This window comes from Vipera berus (genome assembly GCF_964194415.1).
Source record: "Vipera berus genome assembly, chromosome: 9".
Taxonomy (NCBI): Eukaryota; Metazoa; Chordata; class Lepidosauria; order Squamata; family Viperidae; genus Vipera; species Vipera berus.
In genome coordinates this window covers 5,805,953-5,832,970 of record NC_138212.1, presented here as the reverse complement: position 1 = coordinate 5,832,970, position 27,018 = coordinate 5,805,953, and the positions used below count along the sequence as shown (strand labels likewise).

Here is a 27,018-nt window from a genome sequence, read left to right as displayed (position 1 = left end):
TTAGCTGACTCTCTGTGGAGATTCCCAGTCATCCAGGTCATGGTTGTAGGAGATGACTAGGCAGAGTTTGAGGGAGCGGTCAAATGGATCATCAGTCTTGAGTCCCTTCATGCCCACATGAGATCTACCTCCAGTCCACCTTGAATTCTACTGAATCTTATCTACCGCTAACTCGCTTTGACCACTAGTAATTCAGATCCTTGTAGAGAGCTTTAGCATGCAATAAACCTATATATTCATCTAAACTGCCTGGACTCCTGATTTCCTGAGCTTGGCAAGGCCAGTGATATGGATATGGGACACCCATGTATTCTTCCATGATATATTTAGCTTTAACTCCATCACCTATAGACCAGAATGGCCTCAGAAGATGAGGTGGTCTTACTAGGGACTGTAGAGAATGTGCAGGGAGTCATCACAAAACTGAGAAGAATCACAATCTCTCTCTTCATTTCCAGATAACCTGCGCAGAACAAAAAGCAACTATGGGTAATATATTTCCAAAATGTGATGTAAGGAGAGAATTTGAAAATTTAAAGAGTGATTTGAATCAAGGCAATGTCCCTGAAGCGGCAGCTGAATACAGAGGATATTTGAATAAAACGCAAAACCTGACACTCAGTATTGCAGTTGTTGGAAAGGCGGGTGCTGGTAAATCCTCCTTCATTAATGCCTTCCGGGGCATAAATGATGATGATGAGGAAGCAGCCAAGGTTGGTAGAATAGAGGACAAAACAGTGCCAGAGGCACATCCCCACCCTTCTCTTCCCAATATAACGATATGGGAGCTACCAGAGATCAGAATGTGCAATTCTAAGGCAGCTGAATATCTCAAGAAGGTCCAGTTTGAAAGATATGATGTCTTTGTTTTGATTGTCACTGACCGCTTTACTGAAAACGATGCTTTCCTGGCAAAGGAAATACAAAGAATGAGAAAGAAGTTTTACTTTGTGCGTAGCAAACTCGATATCAGTATCGAAGGTGAAAGGAGGAAAAGGAATTTCAACCTGGAGCAAACCCTGGAGACCATCAGGAGTTATTGTGAAGATACCTTGAAGGAGGCAGCTGAGCTCTCCGCGAGAGTATTTCTGCTATCCAACCTGCATGCACACCTGTACGAATTCCCCCTCCTGCGAGAGACAATGGCCGCCGAACTTCCTGATTACAAGAAACACCTTTTAACCCTGGCTGTGCATGTTTTCTCAGAAAATAAATTGATGAAGAAAAAGATTAAGATGAATTCCTATATAAAGATGTCAGCGCTGATATCTTGCGTTTGTGGAGCAGTGCCTGTGGTGGGTCTCTCTATCGCTTGTTATATTGGAATCCTGATGGTTGGACTGAAATGTTTCAGGTGGGTGTTTGCCTTAGACCAGGGGTCCCTCCGTTTTCTGGCACTTCAGACGGGAAAAGGGTTTGAAGAGCTGAGATCGGGGATCAAGAAAAGGCCATTAGCCAATGCAGTCAATGCACAGCTCGTCTTTTCTCTCCTGATGAAGTCTGCTGCCTGGGTAATGCCATCATCTATGAAATATCTGGGGATGGCGTTTGGTGGAGTGAGTTCAATTTTTTTTACGTATTATTTTCTGAACAAATTTCTTGACAATTCCGTCGAAGACGCCCGAAGTGTTCGAGCAAAGCTTCTGAACTGACCAAAGTACTAGCGAAAGATCCAAGGAGCCATCAAGCCCCCTTTGAAGGAGATAATTTCATCCCAATGAGAATAGAGGGAAGAAAGTAATATATTTCAACACCTAGTTAGAATTTCTGTCTCCAGTTGCTTGTTTTCTTGCTTCTTTTAGTGATTCTCCAACTGAAGTATGTGCCTGAATCTCCTAAGAGCAAACAAGTATCTCTGTCTACAAATGTTTTCATGGGAAGTCAGAAACTAAATTTTTATTTCTGTTGTTTGCGGCAATTGTTTTCTTTTCCTGTTTTTCCCCCCTTTTGCTCTTTTTTCTTTCTATTTTAACAATGATAAATAAAACGGATATTTTGCTATTAAGCTCAAAAAATCACAGTTGTTTTAAGCATATCATTAAAAAAACTCAATGTATTCTGTTTGGGATATTGCATTCCTTATTATTACAATGAAGAACTCCCAGAATTCCTCAGCCAGCATGCTGGTTGTTGAAGTCCACAAATGCTGGATGGAGAATTCTGGGAGTTTAAGTCTACATCTTTAAGTTACCAAGGTTGAAGAACCCTATCCTAGTCCCCCACAGCTCTGGCTTTATTCATTTGAAATGAAATGCTGGACTCTCTCTGCTCTGAAGAACGGAAGAAGGCACATGATTAAAAAAACAGGTTTGGGCTAAAAGTGGAAAACATGAGACCAGATGCCTTTGACAGGAATGGAAGGGGATGTGTAGAAGGATGAACTGCCAGAAGAGAAGTGTTCTATGCAAATTACAAGGGCCTAATTTATTTTTCCTTGGTCTCACTGCCAGGTGCACAACTTTGGCACACAAGCCATTGCAGAGGACAAGAGGCAAAACACATTCAAATGACTTTCAGCTGGGCATATAGTCTTTGTGGGCATAAAGTATAGCAGAAGTCAGAGCAGGGAGATAAAGTGATGGTGAATGTCTAGACCAGGGGTGGGCAACCTTGGCTCTTTTATGACTCATGGACTTCAACTCCCAGAATTCCTGAGTCAGCATTGGGGAAACTTTGGCCCTTTCGTGACTCGTGGACTTCAACTCCCAGAATCCCTGAGCCAGCATAGCTCAGTATGGAAACCTCTCCATTTCTCCTCAGCATGGCTGGCTCAGGAATTCTGGGAGTTGAAGTCCACGAGTCATAAAAGAGCCAAGGTTGCCTACCCCTGGTCTAGGGAGATTCTCAGTCCTCCAGGTCATGGTTGTCCCAAAGGTGCTTTTTCAGGACTTTCTTGGGATTTTTTTTTTTTTTGAAGATGTTTCTCTTCTCATCCAAGAAGCCTCTTTAGCTCTGACTTCCCCACCATCCAGTCAGAGCTAAAGAAGTTTCTTGGATGAGAAGTTAAACGTCTTCAAAGAAAAACAAGAAAGTCCAGTTGCCTCGTGAAAAAGCACCTTCGGGATAGAGTGATGGTCTTCTAGGTTTGGCAGGAAGTGTCAGTAGGGTGAGACGCAGCTGGAGGGGATGTGGGCCAGGGAGAGAAGCAGCTGGAGAGGCCAGGGACCATACCCAGAGGTGATGTAGAAGCCAAATACTCATCCCGGAGACTAAAGGAAGATTTATTTTTCTATAGCCGCAGGGCTGGCCTCTGTCCTCTAAGCATGCACAGAGTTCCAATCCCTCAATGGTATATCCAACTTTTAGAAATCTTAACGATAATAGCACAGGCATACAGATTTTTGTAGAAAGTGTCAACTCCAGTCCAGTGGGAGCAAAACACTCACATCCCACCTAAAAGTGTCACTGTGGTTTACCTGTTTTGCTAGCAAGTTCTACCTGGGTCTCCCACTTGGAAGTGTTCGAGGGAAACTTAAAGGTCATTGACACAAACCCAGAGCCACACGAACCATGAGGTGAAACTCATTCTATTTTGATGTTCTCTACATATTATTGTCCAGAAGGCTGTTTAGGCACGGGAACCCGGTGCAAAGAAGCCAATCTCGTATCAAGGAAAGACAAAACTCTTTTTGTTTCTGTACACAAGAGGATGCCTTTGAGGTTCACACCCAAGGAGTGTACCAGGAATCAGTTATTTTTATGCAATTTAGCCCTGGAAACAAAAGTAAGGAGATTGCTGGTTGGTTACAGAGTCACATAACAGACACCCATACGCAAAAAGCAAAGCCATTCCATCATTCTTCATTTATTGTTTAATTCTCCTTTATTATCATATCAATTGACTCTCTCTGGGTGTGGTTTTTTTTTACTATGCTACTGATAAACATTGTTCCCATCCTGACCCTTATTTGGATGCCACTAAACTTTGCTTAAGCTAAATATCAGATCATCTCCCTTAATTCCAATAACGGGTTTCATCTGCAAGATGCCTTAACTATCAGACAGTCCATAAAAGAGATACTTTGGAGTGCTTGTTGTTTTGTTTATTTATTCCATTTATTTGCTGCCCATCTCATTTCAAAATGACTCTGAATGTTCGTGATGGACAGACTGAGCTAACACTTACTGGCAGGTGTTACAGGAATGTCAGTTCTGGCAGGCAAAGACACAAGTCGTAACTCTGAGGAATTCTGGGGCTTGAAGGCCACAAGTCATAAAAGGGCCAGGTTTGAAGACCCAAGCCCCAACAGAATAGGGTTTTAAAAGCACACGAGAAAGAGGAGTGTAAAACTGGAGACAGAGAGCGCCGTATGTTCAAACGCAACGCAAGGCCCACACAGGAGAGGAAGCTTGCTCCTTTTTTGCAAGAGAGAGTAAATTTACTCAGATTGAGTAAAATCTCTTCCCTCTAATAGCTTCCTCTGGGTTCCAGCAGAAGGAACCCAATCCTTGTGGAGGGTTGGATGGAGGTAATTTCTCTTTAAGAAAAAACCAGAATCTTAGCATCTGGGGTGGCAGTTACTGGAGGTGGGAGCTTAAACCAGTGCAATTAATTGAGGTTCATTGCACTGCTGGCAAGACGACAAAGCAAACAATTACATGAGTTTTTCCTATCTCTCTCAACCTAGAACTCTTTTTGGTAAGATATAAAATCATCCAGTCCTTGGATCTAGACCCTGGTTTCCGATAGGGACCTGAGAAAGCGTCCGTTCAATTCAACCCAGTCTTAACTCCTGCTGCGAATTTCACCCACCTTAGGCATTAAAACTGGTTGGGTATCTTTGGGCCAGACCCTCCTCCTGCCCCCCCTCTCTCTCCCTCTCTCCCCAATTCACCTCGCAGGATTGTTGTGGGGAAAAGAGGAGGAGGAAGGGATATTAGGTATGTTCATGCCTTGACTTATTGATAAAAAAAAGTTAAAGGCAGTATAAAAAAGGTTTTAAAGGATCTAATGCAGGGGTGTCAAACTGCCGGCCCGCGGGATGGATGCGTCACAACAAAATGGTGCCCGCCCCTTTGCTGGCAATGGGGAAAAAGCTCCGATACATTGCATGACATCACATGACGTGACAAGTTTGACATGTCTATTCTAATTTATTTATTTATTAATTCGGTTTATATACCGCCCTACTCCCAAAGGACTCAGGGCGGTTTACAAGGCAAAATTTAAAAACAATCCAATATAAAATTAAAATAAAATTAAGTCTAGCCACAAAAAATTAAAATCACAATTTAAAAACATTAAAACCCCTCAGTCCAGACCAGATAGCTCAAAGAGCCAGGTTTTTAGGTCCCGGCGAAATGAACGAAGGTCGGGGGCTGTCCGGAGTTCCGTTGGCAGTTGATTCCATAGGGCAGGCGCGCCCACAGAGAACGCCCTCCCCCTGGGGATCGCCCGTTGGCAATCCTTGACTGGCGGTACCCTGAGGAGGCCCTTCCTGTGGGAGCGCACAGGACGAAGGGAGCTTGATGCTGGCAGCAGGTGTTCCCTCAAATATCCCGGACCCTCGCCATTTAGGGCTTTATAGGTCATCACCAGCACCTTGAATCTCACCCAGAGGGCAACTGGAAGCCAATGCAGCTTGCGGAGAAGAGGCGTTACATGGGAGTATCGGGAGACTCCCATCACAACTCACGCAGCTGCATTCTGCACCAGCTGAAGCCTCCGAGTGGTCCTCAGGGGCAGCCCCATGTAGAGAGCATTGCAGTAGTCTAGCCTGGAGGTCACGAGCGCATGGGTGACTGTGCGTAGGGCATCTCGGTCCAGATAGGTCCGTAACTGGCGCACCAGGCGAACCTAGGCAAAAGCCCCCCTGGCCACGGCTCCTATATGATCTTCCAAACTGAGCCATGAATCCAGGAGGACGCCCAAGTTGCGAACCCTATCAATGGGGGGGGGGGTAACACATCACCCCCCCATAGTTAACGATGGAAAAGATTGGTTAGTCTGAGATGCTGGTATGCACAGCCACTCAGTCTATACTGTTAAGCTTGTAAGCCTCCCTGAGTCTTCGGAGAAGGGCGGGATATAAATGGAATTAAAATAAAATAAAAATAAAAATATTATACTAGACAAGAATTTTAAAGCTCTCTCAGTTAACACAGGCGGCTACTGTAACAGGAAGAAGACACGATTCCAAGTAATATCAGTGTCATTTAAGCACAAGGGGACGGAGAACGCCAGAATATAACGTTTGTCAGTTTGGGGCAGTTGTTAAGGAAGGTAGAAACCAGGAAACTCTGAGTTCCAGTCCTGCTTTGGACACAAAGCCGATTACTTTCGCTCAGCCCTAACCAGGAAGCAATGGCCATCCACCTCTGAAATCTTGCCAAGAAAACTGCAGGGACTGATGCAAGGAGTTGTTAGGAGGCAACGTGACTTGAAAGCGCACACACACACACACACACACACACACACACACACACACACACACCCCAAGCCATTAGAGAGATTTCATAACCAAGAGACTTCATTTCTCCAAGTTTACACAAAACATATTTGCTTTGAGATGAGAGACAGGGACAATAATGCTTGCGTTGTAGGACTCACGGATAGTGTGAAGGTTGCAGCGGATCCGACATATACCTAACTTTGTTTAGGAGCAGAGATATCCACTTCAAACCATGGTTGTGTAACATCACTTGGCCCCGGCAAACACCCATCATCAGACTGGCTCCATTTCACCTTCCTCCTCAAGAGGAGGACAATTTTGACACTTATTTGGTTGTTTGGAGCTGAAGGCCGCCCTGCTTCAAATCTGTTACACGGTTTCTTGTGGCTCCCCAGTTCTGCAGTCCTGCTGAAGTTTTGCAGACAATGCCTCAATGCAAAGACACATTTTCCTGAGCACCTGCAGCTGGTTCCCCAATTTTTATTTTTATTTTTTTTTGCCCACCGCACCCTGACGTTGCAAACCATTCTCCTTCAGATAATGCACAATGCCTTCCCCTTGCTTTTGCAGCTTGCCTTCATTGAGGCATTCATGGAGGGGAGGGGGAGGATGTCAGGTAAAGATGATGGCCAGGATCATCTGATTGAAGCTTTATCCCATTTTTATCATTTACCATCCCACTGAGAAAGGAAGGAAGGAAGGAAGGAAGGAAGGAAGGAAGGAAAGAGAAAGAAAGAAAGAAAGAAAGAAAGAAAGAAAGAAAGAAAGAAATAGAAAGAAAGAAAGAGAGAGGGAAGGAAAGAAGGAAGGAAGGAAGGAAGGAAGGAAGGAAGGAAGGAAGGAAGGAAGGAAGGAAAGAGAAAGAAAGAAAGAAAGAAAGAAAGAAAGAAAGAAAGAAAGAAAGAAAGAAAGAGAGAGAGAGGGAGGGAAGGAAGGAAGGAAGGAAGGACAGGGCTTTTCTCTTTCGTTCACATCTTCTCTGCCTCTCCCACATTTGAATGAAAGCTGGCTGTTTTGCTTTGAAAACGAGAAGTTAGATAGACGTACTCCTTGGCTTCCAACCATTTGTTTAGTGACCATTTAAAGTTATAACGGCACTGAAAAAAAGTGACTTACGGCCAGTCCTCGCACTTACCCCCCACTGCAGCATCCCCATAGTCATGGGATCACAATTCAGGCACTTCACAACAGGCATGTATTTGTGACAGGTCCAGCATCACGGGGTTGTGTGATTGCGAACTTCCCAACTGGCTTTCAGCAAAAAAAAATCAATGAGGGAAGACTGATTCACTTAATGACTGCCGCGATTCATTCAGCACCTATGACAAAATGGGTGTCAGGGTTCTAACAGATGAAACTCATCAAAGAACTTTGAGGCATTGTTTATCTTAAAGAATCTTTATTCGAGAAACATAGCATCGGCACGTACACAGGAGAAGCCAAAATATTAATTCCCCTCCTCTTAGCACATAGTATCAAAGCACAATTCCCTCCTCTAATTAACAGTCATAAATCACATTCTCCAATTTAGTTTGAAATGCAGGCTTTCCCTCCAGTTCTCCAGCCTGCCAATTTTTATCATCTCTTATTTTCAATAACCTTGGTTCTCACACTAGGTTCAGGATGGTTATGTCCAGCTAAACTCCCGTGCACATTCCTCCTCCTCCTCCCCCCCAGTATCATCCAATTCTAACTCTAATTCTGAGTAAAACATAAGAAGGAAAATGGCTGCATCTCCAATGTTGTCAAAGCAAGAACATCAGCGTTGACAATGGGGTCCTAAAATCACTCAACATTCTCTTTATTTAGCAATGCAAATTCTGGCTCCAAATGCAGACAGAATGAATTTCTCCCTCAGGTCTGTGATAAATTACCGGATTGTTCAAGAGTTACTGTAGTAATTCCTTCACCCTTATTTTTCCTTTGTGCTTCATGATTCCTTTCCTTTGGAGAGTGTTCCACAAGGCCAAAAAGGTTTCTGGACAAAGACACGCGTGTGTGAAATCACCAAAACCATGCAATTTCTGCTGCAGATCTTCTTGATTTTTGAATTACTAAAGACAGGTAAGGGAGGATCAGAGGAGAAGGGAAGTTTTGTTCCACTGAAGAGAGATGGGTGGGAGGCCTCGTTTTACCACAGAGAAGAAAATGGGATACTTAAAAGAATGAGCAAGTGGGGGGAGGATAGGATAGGATAGGATAGGATAGGATAGGATAGGATAGGATAGGATAGGATAGGATAGGATAGGATAGGATAGGATAGGGTAGGGTAGGGTAGGGTGGGGTGGGGTGGGGTGGGATAGAAGAATAGAATAGAATAGAATAGAATAGAATAGAATAGAATAGAATAGAATAGAATAGAATAGAATAGAATAGAATAGAATAGAATAGAATAAGCAGAGTTGAAAGGGACCTTGGAGGTCTTCTAATCCAAACCCCTGCTCAGGCTGGAAACCCTATACCAGTTCAGAGAAATGGTTGTCCAGTCTCTTCTTAAAAACTTCCATTGTTGGAGCACCCACAACCTCTGGAGGGAAGTTGTTCCACTGGTTAATTGTTCTCAATGTCAGAAAATTTCTCCTTAGTTCTAGACTGCTTCTCTCCTTGATTAGTTTCCATCCGTTGCTTCTTGTACTGCCCTCAGGCGCTTTGGAGGATAGCTTGACTCCCTCTTCTTTGGGGCAGGCCCTGAGATATTGGAAGACTGAAATATCATGTCACCCCTGGTCCTTCTCTTTATGTTGCTGAAGGGAATTGTGGATAGGAGCAAAGTAAAAATGCAGAGGACCCTTCTATGCTTTTTAAAGATCTTTCTTGTCCTTTCCTTGCAATTGGCTATGGCTCAAGGCTGGGCAAGTATGGCTCCTTTATGACCAGTGGACTTCAACTACCAGAATTCCTGAGCCAGCAGGAGCCAAGGTTCCCCACCTCTGATCTAGACAGTGCAATCTTTCCCAAATAATTAAGTTACTATTAATAGGTTTTGCTATAATTTTGCTATAATTAAGTTTTGCTATAATCCCCTGACAATACCTCCAAAGGAAATGCTTAAGGAATTCAGGAGGGGTGATGCAATTATACATGTCCTCAGAAACCCCTCTTTCTTTCTCTCTACTCAGTTGCCACTCTGCAGTGTGAAGTGTGTTCTGACGTTGGCAACAACTGTACGGGCAATCTGAAGACCTGCGATAATGAACAAGACACCTGCGTCGTCATTTTAATTCATAACACTCTCGGTGAGCGACAAATGCACTCCACATCTAGACTCTGTTTAGGCGAGCAGTTTAGGCTAGATGGCATAGCATCATGACATGGAGAACAACTAATCCTAGCCTATCTTGCCTAGGTTTAGCTGAGTTATATTTCTGGAGCGTGGATTGGAAAAGGAAATGATGGTAATGTCATGGTTTTGATAGAGGAAACCCATTAAAGAACTTCAAGGCAAAGGCTCTGATCTGAAGGATATCCTAGCATGGCCTCTTTGAGATCATTCCCAATCTCGGCAGCTTTGAGATGCGTGGACTTCAACTCCACAATTCTTCATCCAGTGTATTAAAGTGTATTCTTAGGGAAGGCAAAAAAGGGGTATCCCATGTGCCATGCTCAGTTGATTGGGCATAGTCTAATGAATGCAACAAAAATAGCTTATTTGAAATATCTATCATCTATCTGGGACGCGGTGGCTCAGTGGGTTAGGACGCTGAGCTTGTCGATCAGAAGGTCGGCAGTTTGGTGGGTCAAATCCCGAGTGCCGCGTAACAGAGTGAGCGCCTGTTACTCGTCCCAGCTTCTGCCAACCTAGTAGAAAAATAGGGACCACTATGGTGGGAAGGTAACAGCGTTCCGTGCGCCTTTGGCGTCTAGTCATGCCGGCCACCTGACCATGGAGACGTCCTTGGACAAATGCTGGCTCTTTGGCTTTGAAACGGAGATGAACACTGGCCCCTAGAGTTGGAAACGACTAGCACGCATGTGCAGGGGAACCTTTACCTTTACCTATCATCTATCTATCTATCTATCTATCTATCTATCTATCTATCTATCTATCTATCTATCTATCTATCTATCATCTGTCTATCTATCTATCTATCTATCTATCTATCTATCTATCTATCTATCATCTGTCTATCTTCTATCTATCTTCTATTTATATCATCTATCTATCTATCTGTCTATCTATCTATCATCTATCATCTATCTATTCACCTATCTGTCTATCATCTATCTATCCACCTATCTGTCTATCTATCATCTCTCTGTCTGTCTGTCTGTCTATTTATCATATCTCTCTCCATCCATCCATCCATCCATCCATCCATCCATTCCAGAGGCAATCATGTCTGCAGGATTATAATAGATTTTGGAAACAGCTACCAACTCTTCGTCCTCTCCCAGGTCTCTGGTAGATTAAAACTGCTGATAATCATCTTCAATTATGGATTCTCTTCTCTGCAACACATTCTCCATGCTGTCCCAGTAGATGCCAGGAAATTGTAGTCACTTCTCAGCCAAACTCCAAGGTCAAGAGTGCCTCCTCTCCTGCTTAAATTATGGGATGCAGCTACTGGCTAGTCTAGTCCCTTAGGGCATGCCTTCCTCTTTGTTTCCATCATAGCGGGCAACGTGACGCAGACAGTGAGCAAGGGCTGTGAATCCAGTGTGGTGTGCGATGATTCAAAAACCCACTTGAATATGGGGAACCAGAAAATCCTTCAAGGAAGTTTGGTTTGCTGTGCGACGGATGCTTGCAAAACAGTCATCCCGTCATGTAAGTGCATATGTTTTCTTGACATCTCTCTCAATATTTGCTTTTTTTCTTTTTAATGTACAAGCCAATCAACCACCAGCTTTAAACCCTCCCCCCCGCCCCCGCCAATGCTTTACAGAACAAAAGTCAACCAATGGATGAAAAATAAATTCCTCCTTAGGACCTGGTAGAAAAACACCAGTCTCCTCCAGAGGGGAAGAAAACTTTGGGAAATCTGGAAGACAGCCACATCTGCCCACCCCAGGTCCACCCCAGTTTAAACATCTGGCTGACTGTGCAATGAACTATAATAATAATCCAGGCTAAGCATCTGACTGACTGTGCAACCAGCCATACATACTGTATTACATTTATATGCTACCCAGCTCTGGGAGGTTTACAAAGGTTAAAACATTTTGGAAAAATGAAGAACAATACAGCTCCCCCCCCCAAAAAAGTAGCATAAGATAAAAGTACAATGATGGCAAAGAAAATAACCGGGGGGGGGGGGCAGGAGAGAACCAAAAGGTAGTAAGAGGCTTGTTGTTGTTAGCTGCGAAGTTGTGTCTGACCCATCGCGACCCCATGGACAATGTTCCTCCAGGCCTTCCTGTCCTCTACCATTTTCTGGAGTCCCTTTAAGCTCATGCTTACTGCTTCAGTGACTCCATCTAGCCACCTCATTCTCTCTCATCCCCTTCTCTTGCCCTCAATCTTTCCCAGCATTAGGCTCTTCTCCAGTGAGTCCTTCCTTCTCATTAGGTGGCCAACGTATTTGAGTTTCAGCTTCAGGATCTGGCCTTCTAAAGAGCAGTCAGGGTTGATCTCCTCTAGGACTGACCAGTTTGATTGCCTTGCAGTCCAAAGGACTCGCAGGAGTCTTCTCCAGCACCATAGTTCAAGTAAGAGGCTACCCCTTTCCAAAAGCCTGGGAGAATTTGGCCCAGTCACTTATTTAGATCTCCCTCCCACTCTTGAGTGTTAAGCTCTCTGGGAATCTTCTCACCCTCCCCGCTTCTGTTTTCAGTACCACCAGCAGAGACTAAGGCCAACGGACGGCGATGCCCTGCCTGCTTTTCTGAGACGGGCTCATGCAAGAAAGAATTGACGAATTGTACTGGAGAGGAATATTACTGCTTCTACCTGTTTATGCGTTCCTATGCAGGTGAGTCCCATTTCCCGTGCAAAGGGGCCCGTGAGCATCATTTGATGGCTGGCATCAAGCACGGGAAATCAGGGTTCCAGTCAGTTCAAAGGAATATATATTCATGGGTGGATTGCAGGCTTGAGCTCTCTACAAGAATCTGAACTACTAACCGTCAAAGCAAGTTGGCGGTAGATAGAGTCGATGGAATTCAAGGAGGGCTGGAGTTAGATCTTTGTGGGCACAAAGGGACTTGAGATTGATGAAGTGTTTGACCTCTCCCTTGGCCTCAGCCTGGTCATATCTGGATTGCGTCTAACCTGAGGTAGCTATTGGATTAGGAACAGTGGTGGGATTCAGCTGGTTCACACTGGTTCAGCAGAACTGGTAGCTAAATTTTGCTGCATTCAGAGAACTGGCTGGCTTCCAGAAGTCCAGTCTAGGCCTGGGAGGCTTGGAGGAGGCCTCCCAGGCCTAGAACGGCCCACCGGAAGTGCGTGGATACCACTTCTGGAAGTCCGTTCTAGGCCCAAGCCTGCATCAAATAAGAGAAGCAGTTGTTCAGGTATTTGAATTCCACCACTGATTAGGAAGGATTCCCATCTCTCCATGTGTACTTGGTACTTTGCGTTCCCCTTCTCCCCATCTTTTAACAGTATCTATTACCATTATTTTCTGCTCTATTGTTCTGATGCGTAATGTGTAGTCCTCGTCTTACAACTATTCATTTTAGTGACCATTCCAAGTTACAACGGCACTGAAAAAAGGGACTTATGGCCGTTTTCCACCTTAAGACCACTGCAGTGTCCCCTGTGATCATGTGATCAAAATTCAGACACTTGGCCACTGGCATGTATTTATGACGGTTGCAGTGTCTCGGGTCATGTGATCACCTTTTATGACCTTCTGACGAGTAAAGTCAATGGGGAAGCCAGATTGACTTAACAACGATGTTTCTAGCTTAACCACTGCAGTGATTCACTTAACAACTGTGGCAAGAAAGGTCATAAAATGGAGCAAGCATTAAAAGCTGTTTTGCTTAGCAATAGAAATGTTAGGCTCTGTGTGGTCATACGTCAAGGATCAGCTCTAGTACTTTTAATGTTTGTAAGTTGCCCATTGTCATCTCTGGACAGGATGGACAATAGATAGATAGATAGATAGATAGATAGATAGATAGATAGATAGATAGATAGATAGATAGACATATAAAGAAAAATGATAGATAGATAGATGGACGGACGGACGGACGGATGGACGGACGGACGGACAGACAGACAGATAGATAGACAGACAGAAAGATACATAGATAGAATGATAGATAGATAGATAGATAGATAGATAGAAAGAAAGAAAGAAAGAAAGAAAGAAAGAAAGAAAGAAAGAAAGAAAGAAAGAAAGAAAGAAAGAAAAGAAAGAAAGAAAGATGATAGACATAGAAAGAAAAATGATAGATAGATAGATGGATGGATGGACGGTCGGTCGGACAGACGGACGGACGGACGGACAGACAGACAGACAGACAGACAGACAGACAGGCAGACAGACAGACAGATAGATAGATAGATAGATAGATAGATAGATGATAGAAATGCAGATGGTAAGCTAATAAAAGGTTATTGAGGCCAAGCTGACTTCACCCACTTCCATCTGTCTCTGGTTCTGTTGATTAATTTTGACCTAATGGAGGGAAACGGGTTGAAGACTAACTAGAGGCGTAGGTGCTCCCATCAGATTGCCTATTTTCTCTTCCATGTCCAGAAGGAGAGCTCTGGGACTCGATCATGGAAGGCTGCACCACCAAGTCAACGTGCCACGCCATCAGTGATGGGTACTTAGCCATCCTGGAACGTCGTAACACCGTGGTTATAACTTCCAGATGTTTACTGGCTACTTCGATGGGGGTTTACTCTTGGGAATTCCATCCCTTGAATTTTGCCGGGTTCCTGTTTCTGAGAGTCTTCCTCTAAAAGACATTTGCTACCGGGCTGCCTCAGTTCTGCCATGGAAGGATTGACTTATGTAGGCTTCCTTCTTGCCCCTACAGTGCCTCAAGGGGCAGTGAACTTCCCTCTTTGTCTTGTGTCTCCGCTTTCTTCTGTAAAAATAAACGACACGTTTAAGCAAAGAGGTATTGTCCCGTTGGGTTTTAATCGACTCTGGGGAAAATTAGAGAACGCCGAGATTCTTGAACTCGATCCGTTGAGATCTCGGATATGATTTCAAAAGGAATGGGACATTCCTCCCCATTTTTTCCTCAAGCAGAGGCAAAGAGGTGCTTTGAAGCGCACACAGGAGAACATCCAGACCCTGTGTCTGTGATTCTCTACGCAGCCCAGAATTGTGCTGCAGCTGAGAGACCAGTCATGCAATCCTGAAAACAACAACAACCAAGGGCGTTAAGACCTTTACATGTCCGATGGGGGCGCTACGTGGAATTTTAGACTTTCATGAAGGCGATATTAGCCTTTTAGTGTGGCATCCATGCCTCTCTCTTTTTTTTTTTTTGGACTCGATATTTCTACAAACCAATATGTCTAATAAAACAGCCTCTACTTTAGAGGTTTAGGAAAGCGTGTGTTTCCTTTGAGCCAAAGGAAACCAGCTGTTTCCTTGCTTTGGTGCACAAAATTAGCCCTTTCATGTATCCAGTGCTGCAAGTATTAAGGAAATAAATCCCTGCCAAAAGGGGGGGGGGGAGACCCAGGATGACTTAAAGGTGTCTTATCTTTTCTGGCTTCTAATGAATGCCTTTTCATTGCAATCTGACACATCCCACACAATGAACGCATGTATTCTTTGCTCTGTACAGGTGGCCCTCGACTTAACAAGAGTTCATTTAGTGACCCCTCAAATTTATGGCACTTTAAAATGAGACTTAGGAACCTGTCTCGCACTTATGATCATTGCTGCGTCCCCATGGTCGGATGATCAAAATTCAGAAGCTCGACAACTGACATGTACTTATGATGGCTGCAATGTCCCTGGGTCATCGGGTCACTTTCGCCGACCTTGCCACAAGCAAAGTCAATGGGGAAGCCTGATTCACTTCACTGAAGAGGTTCCAGAAGGCAGGAACCATGATAGAACAGGCTCTTGTTCTGGGGTCCCTCCCCCCCCCGATGGCAGGCTTTACTAGGTGGAGTCTAGACGAGCATGCATCTCTGGCTGGGTCTGGTGGGTTTAGAGGCGGTCCCTGAAACAACCAGCTCCATGCCATGATGGGTTTGTAGGCAACTACCTGTACTTAAATGAACTCATGTTTTATCGTGAATTATTTTAACTTTTATTATTAAAGTGGAACATTTGACAGGGTTGGCTATGGTTAACTGGGCCTACAAGCATAATCAAAATCAATGAATCAATTAATGAACCAATCAATTCACCCCCAGCCCCCCCACACAGATCCTCCCTCTCTCTCTCTCTCTCTCTCTCTCTCTCTCTCTCTCTCTCTCTCTCTCTCTCTCTCTCTCTCTCTCTCTCTCTCTCTCTCTCTCTCTCTTCTGTCTATCTGTCTGTATCTATCCACTATCTCTGTTAATCTATCTATCCAGTGCTTTTTTTTGTAAAAAAAAAAGGTGCCGGAATTCACACACATCATACAACCCGCCTTGCCTACCCTACAAGGTTCCATCCAAAAAAAGTGCCGGAACTCCGTTCTGAGTGTTCTATGAGAAAAAGATCTATTTATCGATCTATCTATCTATCTGTCTGTCTGTCTGTCTGTCTGTCTGTCTGTCTGTCTGTCTGTCTGCCTGCCTGCCTGTCTGTCCATCCATCATCTATCTATCTATCTATCTATCTATCTATCTATCTATCTATCTATCTATCTATCTATCTATCTATCTATCTATCTATCTCCATCTCCATCTCCATACCTACCTACCTATGTATTATCTCTCACTCTCTCTTTCTCATCTCCACTCACCCACCTTTCTCTTTCTCTCTCTCTCTCTCTCTCTCTCTCTCTCTCTCTCTCTCTCTCTCTCTCTCTCTCTCTCTCTCTCTCTCTCCCCCCTCCCCCACCCGACTTACAAATCTGTAGGCTACTTAAAAATAAAAGTACTGTCCCTTTAAGTGCAATGGAACCTGACAGATGACAGTTACATCAGTTAAAAAGACAAGAAGCCCTGTGCTGAAAGGATTGAACAAGGAGAAATGCCAAAAACCATCTGTTAATAATGGTTAGATACGTTACTTGTTCTTCCCAAACAAAATTCTCCTCCATCTACAAGTAGCCAGCCAGCCAAATTATGATTTGGCTGGCTGATCATATATACAGGTAATATATGATTAGATTCACAATCTAAGACTGATAATTCAAGTCCTAAGCAAGGACCTAAGAATTATTAAGATAGTTTCTGAGAATATAGGCAGTTCCGAGCAGGTTATGGTTTTGCAAAATTAAGGTGTTCAGATCTGATCCGTTCAAAATATCCAAATATCAGGAGAGTGCTTTAGGTATTGCTCCACGGGCTCCAATCACAATTGTTGTTTTTCCCCCCTTATAAGTATTCAACTTAAATAGTTCTGAGATTGTTTAATAGTTTTTGAGATTGCTTTTCTTCAATTCTAGAAACATCTGGCATAAAAACATCAACAAACTGAACTCTATTCATTGACCGTTATAACAGGTATGTTATGAACACAATGCCTGAAGTCCCATAAGATCTTAACCTGCCCATAAGTCAGAAACCTGACAGCTCATTTTCCAAAACCTTCTTAATTAGATGGGGGCCAATAATTCTTGCAACATCCAAATCCAAAAACCTTTGGCAACATTCCCAATGAATGATTTTGACCTCTTGGTTATGATGCGGCTTCTTGTCTGTTGGTGAAATTTTTGTTGTAGTCACTAATCAGATGATTAATTGTCTCATCTTTTTTCACCACAGAGGGTGAAATTACTGTCCTTGTTACGTGTTGAATTTTGGCTTTGCCCTCCATTGACAAAGCTTGTTCTTGAGCTGCTAAAATAAAGCCTTCAATTTCTTTCTTTAACATTGTCTATGGAGATTCTCAGTCCTCCAGATCGTGGTTGTCCCAAAGGCGCTTTTTCAAGAGGGAACTGGACTTCCTTTGTTTTTTCTCGGAAGACATTTCGCTTCTCATCCAAGAAGCTTCTTCAGCTCTTTAACATTCTTAACCAATTCCATGTGGGGTTTTTATTGGCTATTCCAATACTCCAGGGCTGTCAAACTGCTGGCCCGCGGGCTGACTGCATCATGCAGAGGCCATGCCCACCCCAGCTCCAGCAATGTGAAAAAAGTCACGATAAGCCGCAACACGTCACGTGACGCGCCGAGGTTGACACTTGTGCAGTGATAGTCTTTGACTGTAATAAAGCCTGGAATTTCCACTGTAAATGATGATTTGGCAGTGATTGTTAAGTGAATGTAGTGGTCATTAAGTGAATGTGGCAGTCATTAAGCAGATCGATGTATTCCTGTGTTTTTTGTTGGAAACTGGCTGAAAGGCTAGAAAGCTGCAAAAATAGGAAGGAAGGAAGATCATAATCATAATAGTAAAGTTGGAAGGGACCTTGGAGGTCATCTAGTCCAACCCTCTGCTCACCCTATACCATTTCAGACAAATGGCTGTCCAGTCTTTTCTTAAAAACTTCCAGTGTTGGAGCATTCACAGCTTCTGGAGGCAGGTTGTTCCGCTGGTTAATTGTTCTAACTGTCAGGAAGTTTCTCCTTAATTCTAGGTTGCTTCTCTCCTTGATTAGTTTCCATCCATTGAGAGGAAGCCACTAGGAAGTCAGAAGCTCTTCCTGCTCCCTCTGTTTCTGCCGCCCCCCCAGGTTTTGGTCATTTGTCTAGTAAAGATTAAAACATAGAAAACCCACCACATATAACCCCCACAGCCGAGGATTTGTTCCTTTTTCTGACAATATGCACATACATTGAAATTTTTCCCCTGCCCAACTTAACGTACTAATTAGTTCAAGTTCTGTACTAATGAAATAGCAAAGAATAATGGCTCTCAGTTCCCCATTGCAAACTTACCACTAGGTAGCAGCAAAGGCCTATAGGAAACATGAACTGAAATACAGTACAAGTAATCGGGAGCCCAACATCTCTGTTGCTAAGCAAGACGGTGGTTTAGTGAATTTTGACCCATTTTTTTTACTGCCCTTGTTTGCCACAGTTGTTAAGCGAATCACTGTTAGTAATACTGTTGTAAAGTGAATCTGGCCTCTCCATTGACTTTGCCTGTCAGAAGGTCTCAAAGGCTTGATCACATGACCCCGAAATGCTGCAACAGTCATAAGTATGAACCGGTTGCCAAGCATCTGACTTTTGATCATGTGACCAAGGGGATGCTGGGACGGTCGAAAGCACGAAAAACAGTCCCAAGTCACTTTTTTTTAAAAAGTGCCGTTGTAACTTTGAATGGTCGCTAAATGAACTGTTGTGGTTCTTTAATGCGTGTACTACTTATTTAGCTGCTTCCTGAGGACATCATCACTGGGGCCTCTGAGGATTCATCACAAGAAGATGGCCTCCCTAAGGCCGGAAGACATTCCGGTTTTTCTAAAGCTTTTCTTTTGCTTTGCGCTTCTGGCAAAAGGTAAAGAAAGTCTTTACTCGATGCTTAGTTGTTTAGTTGGACAAACGGAAGGAGATCCAAGCTGGAGCAGGTGTACAGCCATGCTTCCTAATCATTTTAAGTTGTGTGGACTTCAACGCCCAGAATTCCTCAGCCAGCACGCTGGCTGAGGAATTCTGGGACTTGAAGTCCACACGTCTTAAAATGGCTTAGATTGGGCAATTCTGGTGTACAGGCTGATATATTCCCACCCCCACCCCATAAAATACCCTAAAGGGGCATCATTCAACTATATTGGACCAAGATGAGATAGTAAGGCGTGGGAGTAACTGCCAGCCTTTGATCTTTAATTTAGGATTCTGTGATTCTTGGGTAATCACAGTGTGGCCAGAACAAACACAACAAACCACAAACTCCCTATGTCTAATTTGGCATTTTCTCGGGCTCCCAGGTCCAGGCTTCAAAAAAAGAAAGAAAAAAGAAACCTTGAAAAAAAGTATTTGTCAAGGTTTCAATCGACAGAGACAGAACAAGCAGAACTCCGAGGCTTGCAAATTCCTCATATCCCACCCCCAAAGCTATGCAAGCAACTATGTTTCCCCACTCCGCTTGTGGGTGGGCTTTTCAGGAAACGCCCAGCCTGCAGTCTCAGAAGCAGCCGATGACCTTGGTTCCCATAGGAGAAAGACTGAGAGAGGAAGTCTGTTTTGTCTAGCACAGACATGTCAACCTCGCGACCTCACGTGACGTTGCGCAACGTATCGGGACTGTTTTGCCATTGCTGGGAATGGGGTGGGTGCGGCTTCCACGTGATGCATCTGGTCCACGGGCTGGCAGTTTGACAGCCGGCAGTTTGACACCCCTAGTCTAACACAACACCTGGCAAGCCCCCTCCCTCCGCGCAATGTGGCAATTAGGAATGAGAAGGAAAAGAAAGATGGCTGCAGCCATTCTAAAGTTGACAGTATTTTTATTATTACCTCGGGGTAACTCTGGGTGGCTAGCGATCGTTAAAAAAAGAAAAACCACATGAACTAAAAACATAAAAAGTTAATACAAAATCCGATTAAAAAAAAGAGGAGAGGGCGGGAGCTGAACGGATGTGAAGGTTGTTAACCAATCAATCTAATTTTAATTTAAACATCATCCCAGTAAACATTGGCACTTGGATGGATCTATGCTTGTTAATTAAACAGACGCTTTCTGGAAAGGCCACTTTAACCAACTTCTGGGAGGCCAGTGGGACTGGAGAAATAAAAATATCTTTAAAAAATGGAATAGAAATATAGACGTAAATATAAAATAAGCCATGCTATATTTGAATATAAATATGAAGTGGTTCTTATAACGTGCTGAAAGAATGGTTGGATTTTTCACCTGAGTAACAATACTGGATGCAAATACAACCTCGGGAGGATGCACCCTCATCATACAGACTTCGTAATTTGTTCATCTTTCCTTCTGGAAATTTCCATAGCCACGATTAAGCCAAAATGCTTCCCACCTGCCATCTCTCCCATGGAAGCAGGGTTCCCCATGCACAAACTCTCTTTTAACTCTGATCCCACTGTATTTCCTAAGGTCCCTTCTTGGGCATCCATGGTGTGAGGAAGTAGTCCCATAAAAGTCAAGATGGCTGTCCCAAACATGAGGTCAAAACTCTACTCATTTTGACACCTCTGTAGAAGGAGTGGGAGCTTCAACTGTGCAAACACAACCACTGCCTGGACATTTTTGAACCTCCTCTGAGGGTGTTGCTGAAAAGGCCCTCATGGCCTCAGTGGGAAATAAACACATGAAAATAAGAGAAATATAATCATACATCAGTTTGAGAGCAATGTTTCTCAGCCTCAGCGGCTTGAAGGCGGGTGGACTTCAACTTCTGGGAATTGAAGTCCACCTGTCTCCAAGCCGCTGAGGCTGAGAAACACCGCTCTAGAGCAACCCACAACTTGAATAAACCAGCAGACAAACAAACAATGAACACTACCCATATATCTTCTTGCCCTTCGTACTATTTCTACTTTTCCTACCACGGCCCTGTGGATCACCGCTAGGAGCAAGAATTTATATTCTCGGCAGGTTCAGGATGTGGGCCTTGTGGTGCCCATGGCTCAAACACACCAGTTTGTATCCGTCTTTATTTTCCTGTTTTCAAGGTGGTTGCTTGCAATGTGAAATCTGCATGAGCAACAGCACTTCCTGTACGGGTCCCAAGCAGAACTGCACTAAAAGGGACACCTGCGTCATTGCAATTACGCTGTCTACTATGGGTCAGTGCAAGGATCTACGAAGCAAGAAAAGAGTGTGGGTGGGTGGGGGGTGGTGTGTCAGTGGGTGGATGGGAATTCCCAACTGTAGCAAAGCAATCTCTGCTTGTTGTGCGGCTGGAAAATTCTCCACTGTATTTCCCAGAGTGAGAGTTCAGGAAAGTTCAAAGCTGCTTATCAAAGCGCTCTCTCTCTCTCTCTCTCTCTCTCTCTCTCTCTCTCTCTCTCTCTCTCTCTCTCTCTCTCTCTCTCTCTCTCTCTCTCTCTCTCTCTCTCTCTCTCTCTCTCCCTCCCTCCCTCCCTCCCTCCCTCCCCCCCTCCCCCTCTCTTTCTCTCTCCCTCCCTCCCCCCTCTCTTTCTCTCTCCCTCCCTCCCTCCCTCTCCCTGTCTCTCTCTCTCTCTCTCTCTCTCTCTCTCTGTGTCACACACACACACACACACACACACACACACACACACACACACACAGCCTCTTCCAGTGTTAGTCTCTGCTACTGTCAGCCTCCCACTCTTCACTCAAGATGCATAGTGGGGTCAGAAGCCTTTGCACAGCATTCTAAGCTTGGTTAATTTTACCTTTGCTAAGTTGTAATAGAGGAGAATATTTGTAGCTCAGGGTTGAACTGTGAGCTTCTTGGTGCTCTCTGAGCTTAGTGGTGTTCTTGCAGATGTTTCATTACCCAGCTAGGGAACATCATCAGTGCACTGGTAATGAAATGTCTGCAAGAAAACCACCAAGCTTAGAGAACACCAAGACCCTTCATTTGTTAAGTTCCTCCTCCTCCTCCTCCTCCTCCTCCTCCTCCTCCTCCTCCTCCTCCTCCTCCTCCTCCTCCTCCTCCTCCTCCTCCTCCTCCTCCTGACCATTAGAACAATTAACCAGTGGAACAACCTGCCTCCAGAAGTTGTGAATGCTCTAACACTGGAGGTTTTTAAGAAAAGACTGGACAGCCATTTGTCCGAAATGGTATAGGGTTTCCTGCCTGAGCAGGGGGTTGGACTAAAAGACCTCCAAGGTCCCTTTCAACTCTGCTTATTCTATTCTATTCTATTCTATTCTATTCTATTCTATTCTATTCTATTCTATTCTATTCTATTCTATTCTATTCTATTCTATTCTATTCTATTCTATTCTATTCTATTCCCCCCCTCATGCATATTGTGTGAAGCAGCCCATTAGATTAGTTTATCTTTCAATATCTCAACCTAACATAACATTCAGGATTCAGTAATCGAATTGGTTGTGGGAACAAAGTCAGTTTGAACACAGAGCAGGTCCATGAAACATGTCGCTCAGGCAAATGCCATCTTCCTCGTCCCTAGGCAAGGCATTTTTCCAATCCCCTGAAACAGTGTTTTATTTTCTCCTCTGACTTCCACTGTAGATAACGTCCCTCAGTACAATATCATGAAAAGTTGTGGCGTTTCCGCTTCGTGTGACACGTCCGAGATGTACTATCAAGTGGGGGATGGACAAATGTTCCACCACAAACTGTACTGCTGCACAGAGGAAGCCTGCTCCAAAATTACGCCAACATGTAAGAGTTGCTTTAGACTAAGGATTTTAGCTCTACTTGTCAGCTCAAATAACATCCACGATAGATCACAGGTAGGCAACCTTTAATGCAGCGGTTAAGGCAGCAGCTAGAAACCGGGAAACTGGGAGTTCTAGTCTCAGTTCAGGCACAAAGCCAGCTGAGTGAGCTGGGCCAGTCACTTTATCTTAGCCCTAGGAAAGAGACAATGGCAAACCACCTCTGAAAAGCCTTGCCAAGGAAACCGTGAGGCCTTGTACAGGCGATCGCCAGGAGTCAAGAATGACTCAAAGGGATGAAAAAAGGGTGGTGGTGGGGGGGGAGAAGCAAGCTTTGGGCCGTTAAGTGGCTCTTCGTGAATTTTATGCAGCTTAATTTGAAAAGCTGTCAGTGACTTTTGGTACCACACCACATGCGTTGCTGGAGAGCTAACGGCTCTCCAGCAACCCCAGACAGGATGTCTCTGGTCCTGCAATTGGTCAACCTCGGGCAGCAGGCACAGGTTCAATCTGATTGGTTGCTACCATAGGGTTTGGCTATATATTGTGGCGGGGTGCGCCCCAAGTCCTAGTACAGTTCCAGCTTGAATAAAAGAATGAGTTTCTCTGTACTCAGCTGTGTGTCTTCATTCCTGCTCACCAGAGCCCACGACTTAACAACTTTCATACACAACTCAGGACGGCAACTATATCTAAGGCTCCTTCCTTCTCCTATTTTCTCCATTACATCAACCCTGTGAAGTGGGTTGGTCTGAGAGAGACTGACCTGGCCCCAAATCACCTAGGTGGGACTAGAACTCACTGTCTCCCAGATTCTAGCCTGCTGCCTTAAACAAAAAGCCAGACTGGCTCTCTCTGTGTGTTTCTCTGTGTCTTTCTCTGTTTAAGTACTGTACGACCCCGCCCCCAACCCCAAAAATACAAGTCAAGATGGCACCCACAGCTATATGGCACATGTAAAAGGGATGGGGCTTCAATCACATGGTTGTAGCGCCTACCTTGATTTTGGGGGACCCTCCCTGTGTGGAGAAGGCTGGTGAGATGGAAGGAAGGGGAAGGGAGGGAGGGAGAAAAGGGAAGGGAAGAGAAGGGAAGAGAAGGGAATGGAAGGGGATTCTGTTAGGCAGGATTATTTAAGAAGAACATTGTATTGAAAACAGTAATTATATGCTGATCTTGTCACTTCAAACAGCCGCTTCAAACGAACGGTTGTAAGCTGTACATGTATGCTCGACTCTGAATGAAGCTTACCCCAGTTTTGACTATAAATTAGCTAAGAATCCTTGAATCCTCTTCTTTCAGTGCCAGAGTTACACAAAGACCCCAAAGGGAAAAAGTGCCCTGCTTGCAACAGCGTGAGGAAACCCTGCACAGAGGACAAAGTGGAATGCTATGGCAACGATGCTGAGTGCTTTACTCTAACTATGAACCTGACTGACGGTAATGCTTTCGTTTTCCAAGCAGATGGGTTAGAATTGCCCAAGATCTAGGACCAGTGGTGGGATTCAAATACCTGAACAACCACATCTCTGCGTGGAGCAGGCCTGGGCCTCTGAGGCCTAGAACGGACTTCCGGAAGTGGCATCCACGCACTTCTGGCAAGCTGTTCTAGGTCTGGGAGGCCTCCTCCAGGAAGCATTGTGCATTCAGCTGGTTCTCCCAAAGTCAGCAAAATTTAGCTACTGGTTCTGCTGAACTGGTGTGAACCGGCTGAATCTCCCCACTGTCTAGGACCCATACCTCGTGAGGGATTGAACAATTTGGCAAGCCATTCTAGCTGAATGATGGTGGAAGCTGGAGTACGTTTGGGCTACTTAAAGGGGTCGCTCAAAGCCCCACTGAAATAAATAGGCAGCCTGGAACAAACTGTAGATCGGTATTTCTCCATCTTGGCAACTTTAAGATGTGCGGACTTCAACTCCCAGAATTTCCGTGTGTGTGTGTGTGTGTGTGTGTGTGTGTGTGTGTGTGACACACACAGAGAGAGAAGGAGAGAGAGAGAGGAAAAGAGAGACAGAGTGAGAGAAGGAGTGAGAGAACAAGTGACAGAAAGAGAGACAGATTAAGAGAAAGTGATAGAACAAGTCTGTGTAAGAGAGAAATAAACAGAAAGAAAGAGGGAGAAAGAGAAAGAGGGAAAGAGAGACAGAGAGAAAGAGAGTGAGACAAAGAGGGTGAGAACAAGTGAGAGAAAGAAAAAGAAAGAGATGATGGGGACAGTATGATAGTTATTTGAGTTTTGCTGCTAGACTTTTTGTCACAGGTACTTTTAACTAGACCCAATTTGGTGGGCTGAAGACACAAAAGAGCCAACAATTCTTGGATGGTCCCTAGAAGACACCCACAAGGATTTGCATACTCACATATTATTGCTCAGCTCACACTCTTCTCCACAGCTACTCCTACTATTAACTCCTTGCGAATACTGCTGGAAAAAAACCCCCTTTCTGGCTGTTTTTAACTTCTGCACGCAAACACACATCTCCTTTGCTTCTCCGCCTCCACCCCCACCCCCACCTTCAGCTTTTTCACAGCCTACCTTTTATAGTCAATTTTGTGGTGCTGGCTGGGCAGATGCTGAAAGAGACAGGGACACACACACACACACACACACACACACACACAGAGGCCTGGAGGATCATTAGGTCAGTCCCTGTGGGAGCCGTGTTCAAGTTCTGATAAATCTTGGCTCTTCCGCTATTTGATACCCTTCTGTTCTTCCCATTCAGATGGAGAAGCTACCCACCACATTATGAAAGGATGCAGTTCCAAAAATATGTGCGCTATCATGGAAAGTGGCGAAGAGTCCATACTTCATAGCAACAAAATCAAGTGTATCTTCTCGGGGGCAACCCAAGTTCTGGCTTCCTTCCTGACGACTTTCTCCAGCCTTTGGATCCTGAAGTTACTTGTCTAAGTGAAATAAGCACAGGACTGGAGTGGCTCAGCTCTGCTCTGCAGTATTGCCTCCCTTACACTCCATATTCCATATTCCACAGCCTTCCTACGGTCTGTAGCTTCTGGGCTCGTAATTCACTTTTTTTCCCCCTACCCCTGTGGAGTTCAGTAAAAAAAATAAACTCCAGGTTTAAAACAAATGGGATTTGAATGTTTTGCTGCCTTTCCTTAGAATTTGGGCTGGGAGGAAGATTTAGATAGACGCACAAACACACAGCCGTTGCCTAGAGACCACAACCAAAAGCTCAGTGATTCAGTTGAAGGGAATTAGAAAATTAAATGAGCTTTTAAAAAAAAGAGTAATATATCTTATGGTTTTCCGCTGTCAGCTGTCCTTCTCTCCATTCCTTTCAGCCAGAATGGATGAATTGAGCAAATTACACACTCTGCCTTTTAGTGAGTTAAGCCCTACATGTGAGTAAGGCACTCCTTTGTGATAACAATTTTGCAAGGAAGAGTCTGCATCTGGAAAGGACTCGTGCCTTGCTGTTTTCTGAAACAACGTCTCATTTCTAGTTTGGCTTGCTAGTTTTGTCTCATTTGCTGCTCTGTTGGATTGCCATGCTAATACTTGTTGAAGGAAAAGTCTTCATCATGGTTCAGTCCAAGCCGGGAATAATCAAAATGGGGACTGCTTTAGAAAGAAGGTTGCAGTTTATTGAACAGGAGAGCCAGACAGGAAGATGGCTCTGGAATTAAAGAGAGGGAGCACATGTAGGGAGTGGTTTTTTTATACCCTCTGGGGCTCTTGAGGGTGTTTCTTGTTCCTGTTTGAGGCTTCGTATTTCCTGTGTCATGTATTTTGACCTGAGTCTGGGTGTGCCCCTTGACATCTGTGGGTTAATCCTATTATGTCCTGTGTTAGAGTTTGGGTGGGGTATGTAGATTTTAGGTCTCTTTGTCTTCTTAATCTTCTAGTTGTGGGTCTCCAACCTTCCTGAATGGTTTACATCTGCATTTCTACAGAGCTGTTACATCTGTTTGGGGGAGGGAGACTTGGGGCTATTAAGAAAAACTGGGCATGCTTTTCTGCCTCTTTAAGATCCTTTGAGGAAATATATTAAGGTCTACATCAATATCCTAACCCACCAGGGAACATATGGTAGCTGAGGGAAACATCTAAACCACCCAAAAGGGAACATATGGTGTCTCGGAGAAACACCCCCAAAGGGAACATACTAGCTACTTCTGCTTTCTTCCTTCTTATCTAGAGCGCGCCAGCTTTAAAGGGCAAAGTCTTTATCTTATGTGTGTCAGCTTTGCTAGGAGACTTGCAAATATATATATTATCAAGCAAAACTTCAGAACCCCTGCCCATCAGATCCATCTTTCCTTTTCGGCAACTCCGAACTTTTGCTTACTAAATTATCCGAGGGGCTTTCAGCCTGGTTTTGAACCTCGTCGACTTTCTTAACGGG

At 44.3% G+C, this 27,018-nt stretch overlaps 4 protein-coding genes across 8 annotated transcripts in view; all 4 read left to right on the top strand.

The window, feature by feature from the left end:
• LOC308672494 (interferon-inducible GTPase 5-like) overlaps positions 1–27,018 on the top strand; it is a 192,051-nt gene that overhangs the window by 1,998 nt on the left and 163,035 nt on the right. For 2 of the 3 annotated variants that reach the window (XM_081335465.1, XM_081335464.1), the window contains one exon: positions 459–2,106. In XM_081335465.1, the coding sequence (XP_081191591.1) occupies positions 486–1,652 (1,167 nt within the window). In that variant the 5' untranslated portion in view covers positions 459–485 and the 3' untranslated portion in view covers positions 1,653–2,106. Of the gene's footprint in view, positions 1–458; positions 2,107–27,018 lie in introns of those variants that run through there. The other variant, XR_014027432.1, reaches the window with a different exon arrangement.
• Positions 1–27,018, top strand: part of LOC308672491 (interferon-inducible GTPase 5-like) — an 82,737-nt gene that overhangs the window by 24,970 nt on the left and 30,749 nt on the right. The window lies entirely within an intron of this gene.
• On the top strand, positions 8,408–14,368 carry LOC308671828 (phospholipase A2 inhibitor and Ly6/PLAUR domain-containing protein-like; the record flags this gene model as incomplete). The annotated part of the gene is made up of 5 exons (XM_081334311.1): positions 8,408–8,456; positions 9,512–9,628; positions 11,008–11,160; positions 12,167–12,304; positions 14,045–14,368. The coding sequence occupies 5 exons, from the start codon at positions 8,408–8,410 to the stop codon at positions 14,251–14,253; spliced, it is 666 nt and encodes a 221-aa protein (XP_081190437.1). The 3' UTR covers positions 14,254–14,368.
• On the top strand, positions 21,024–25,559 carry LOC308671827 (phospholipase A2 inhibitor gamma subunit B-like; the record flags this gene model as incomplete). Its single annotated transcript, XM_081334310.1, has 4 exons — positions 21,024–21,111; positions 22,494–22,646; positions 23,945–24,082; positions 25,372–25,559. The coding sequence occupies 4 exons, from the start codon at positions 21,024–21,026 to the stop codon at positions 25,557–25,559; spliced, it is 567 nt and encodes a 188-aa protein (XP_081190436.1).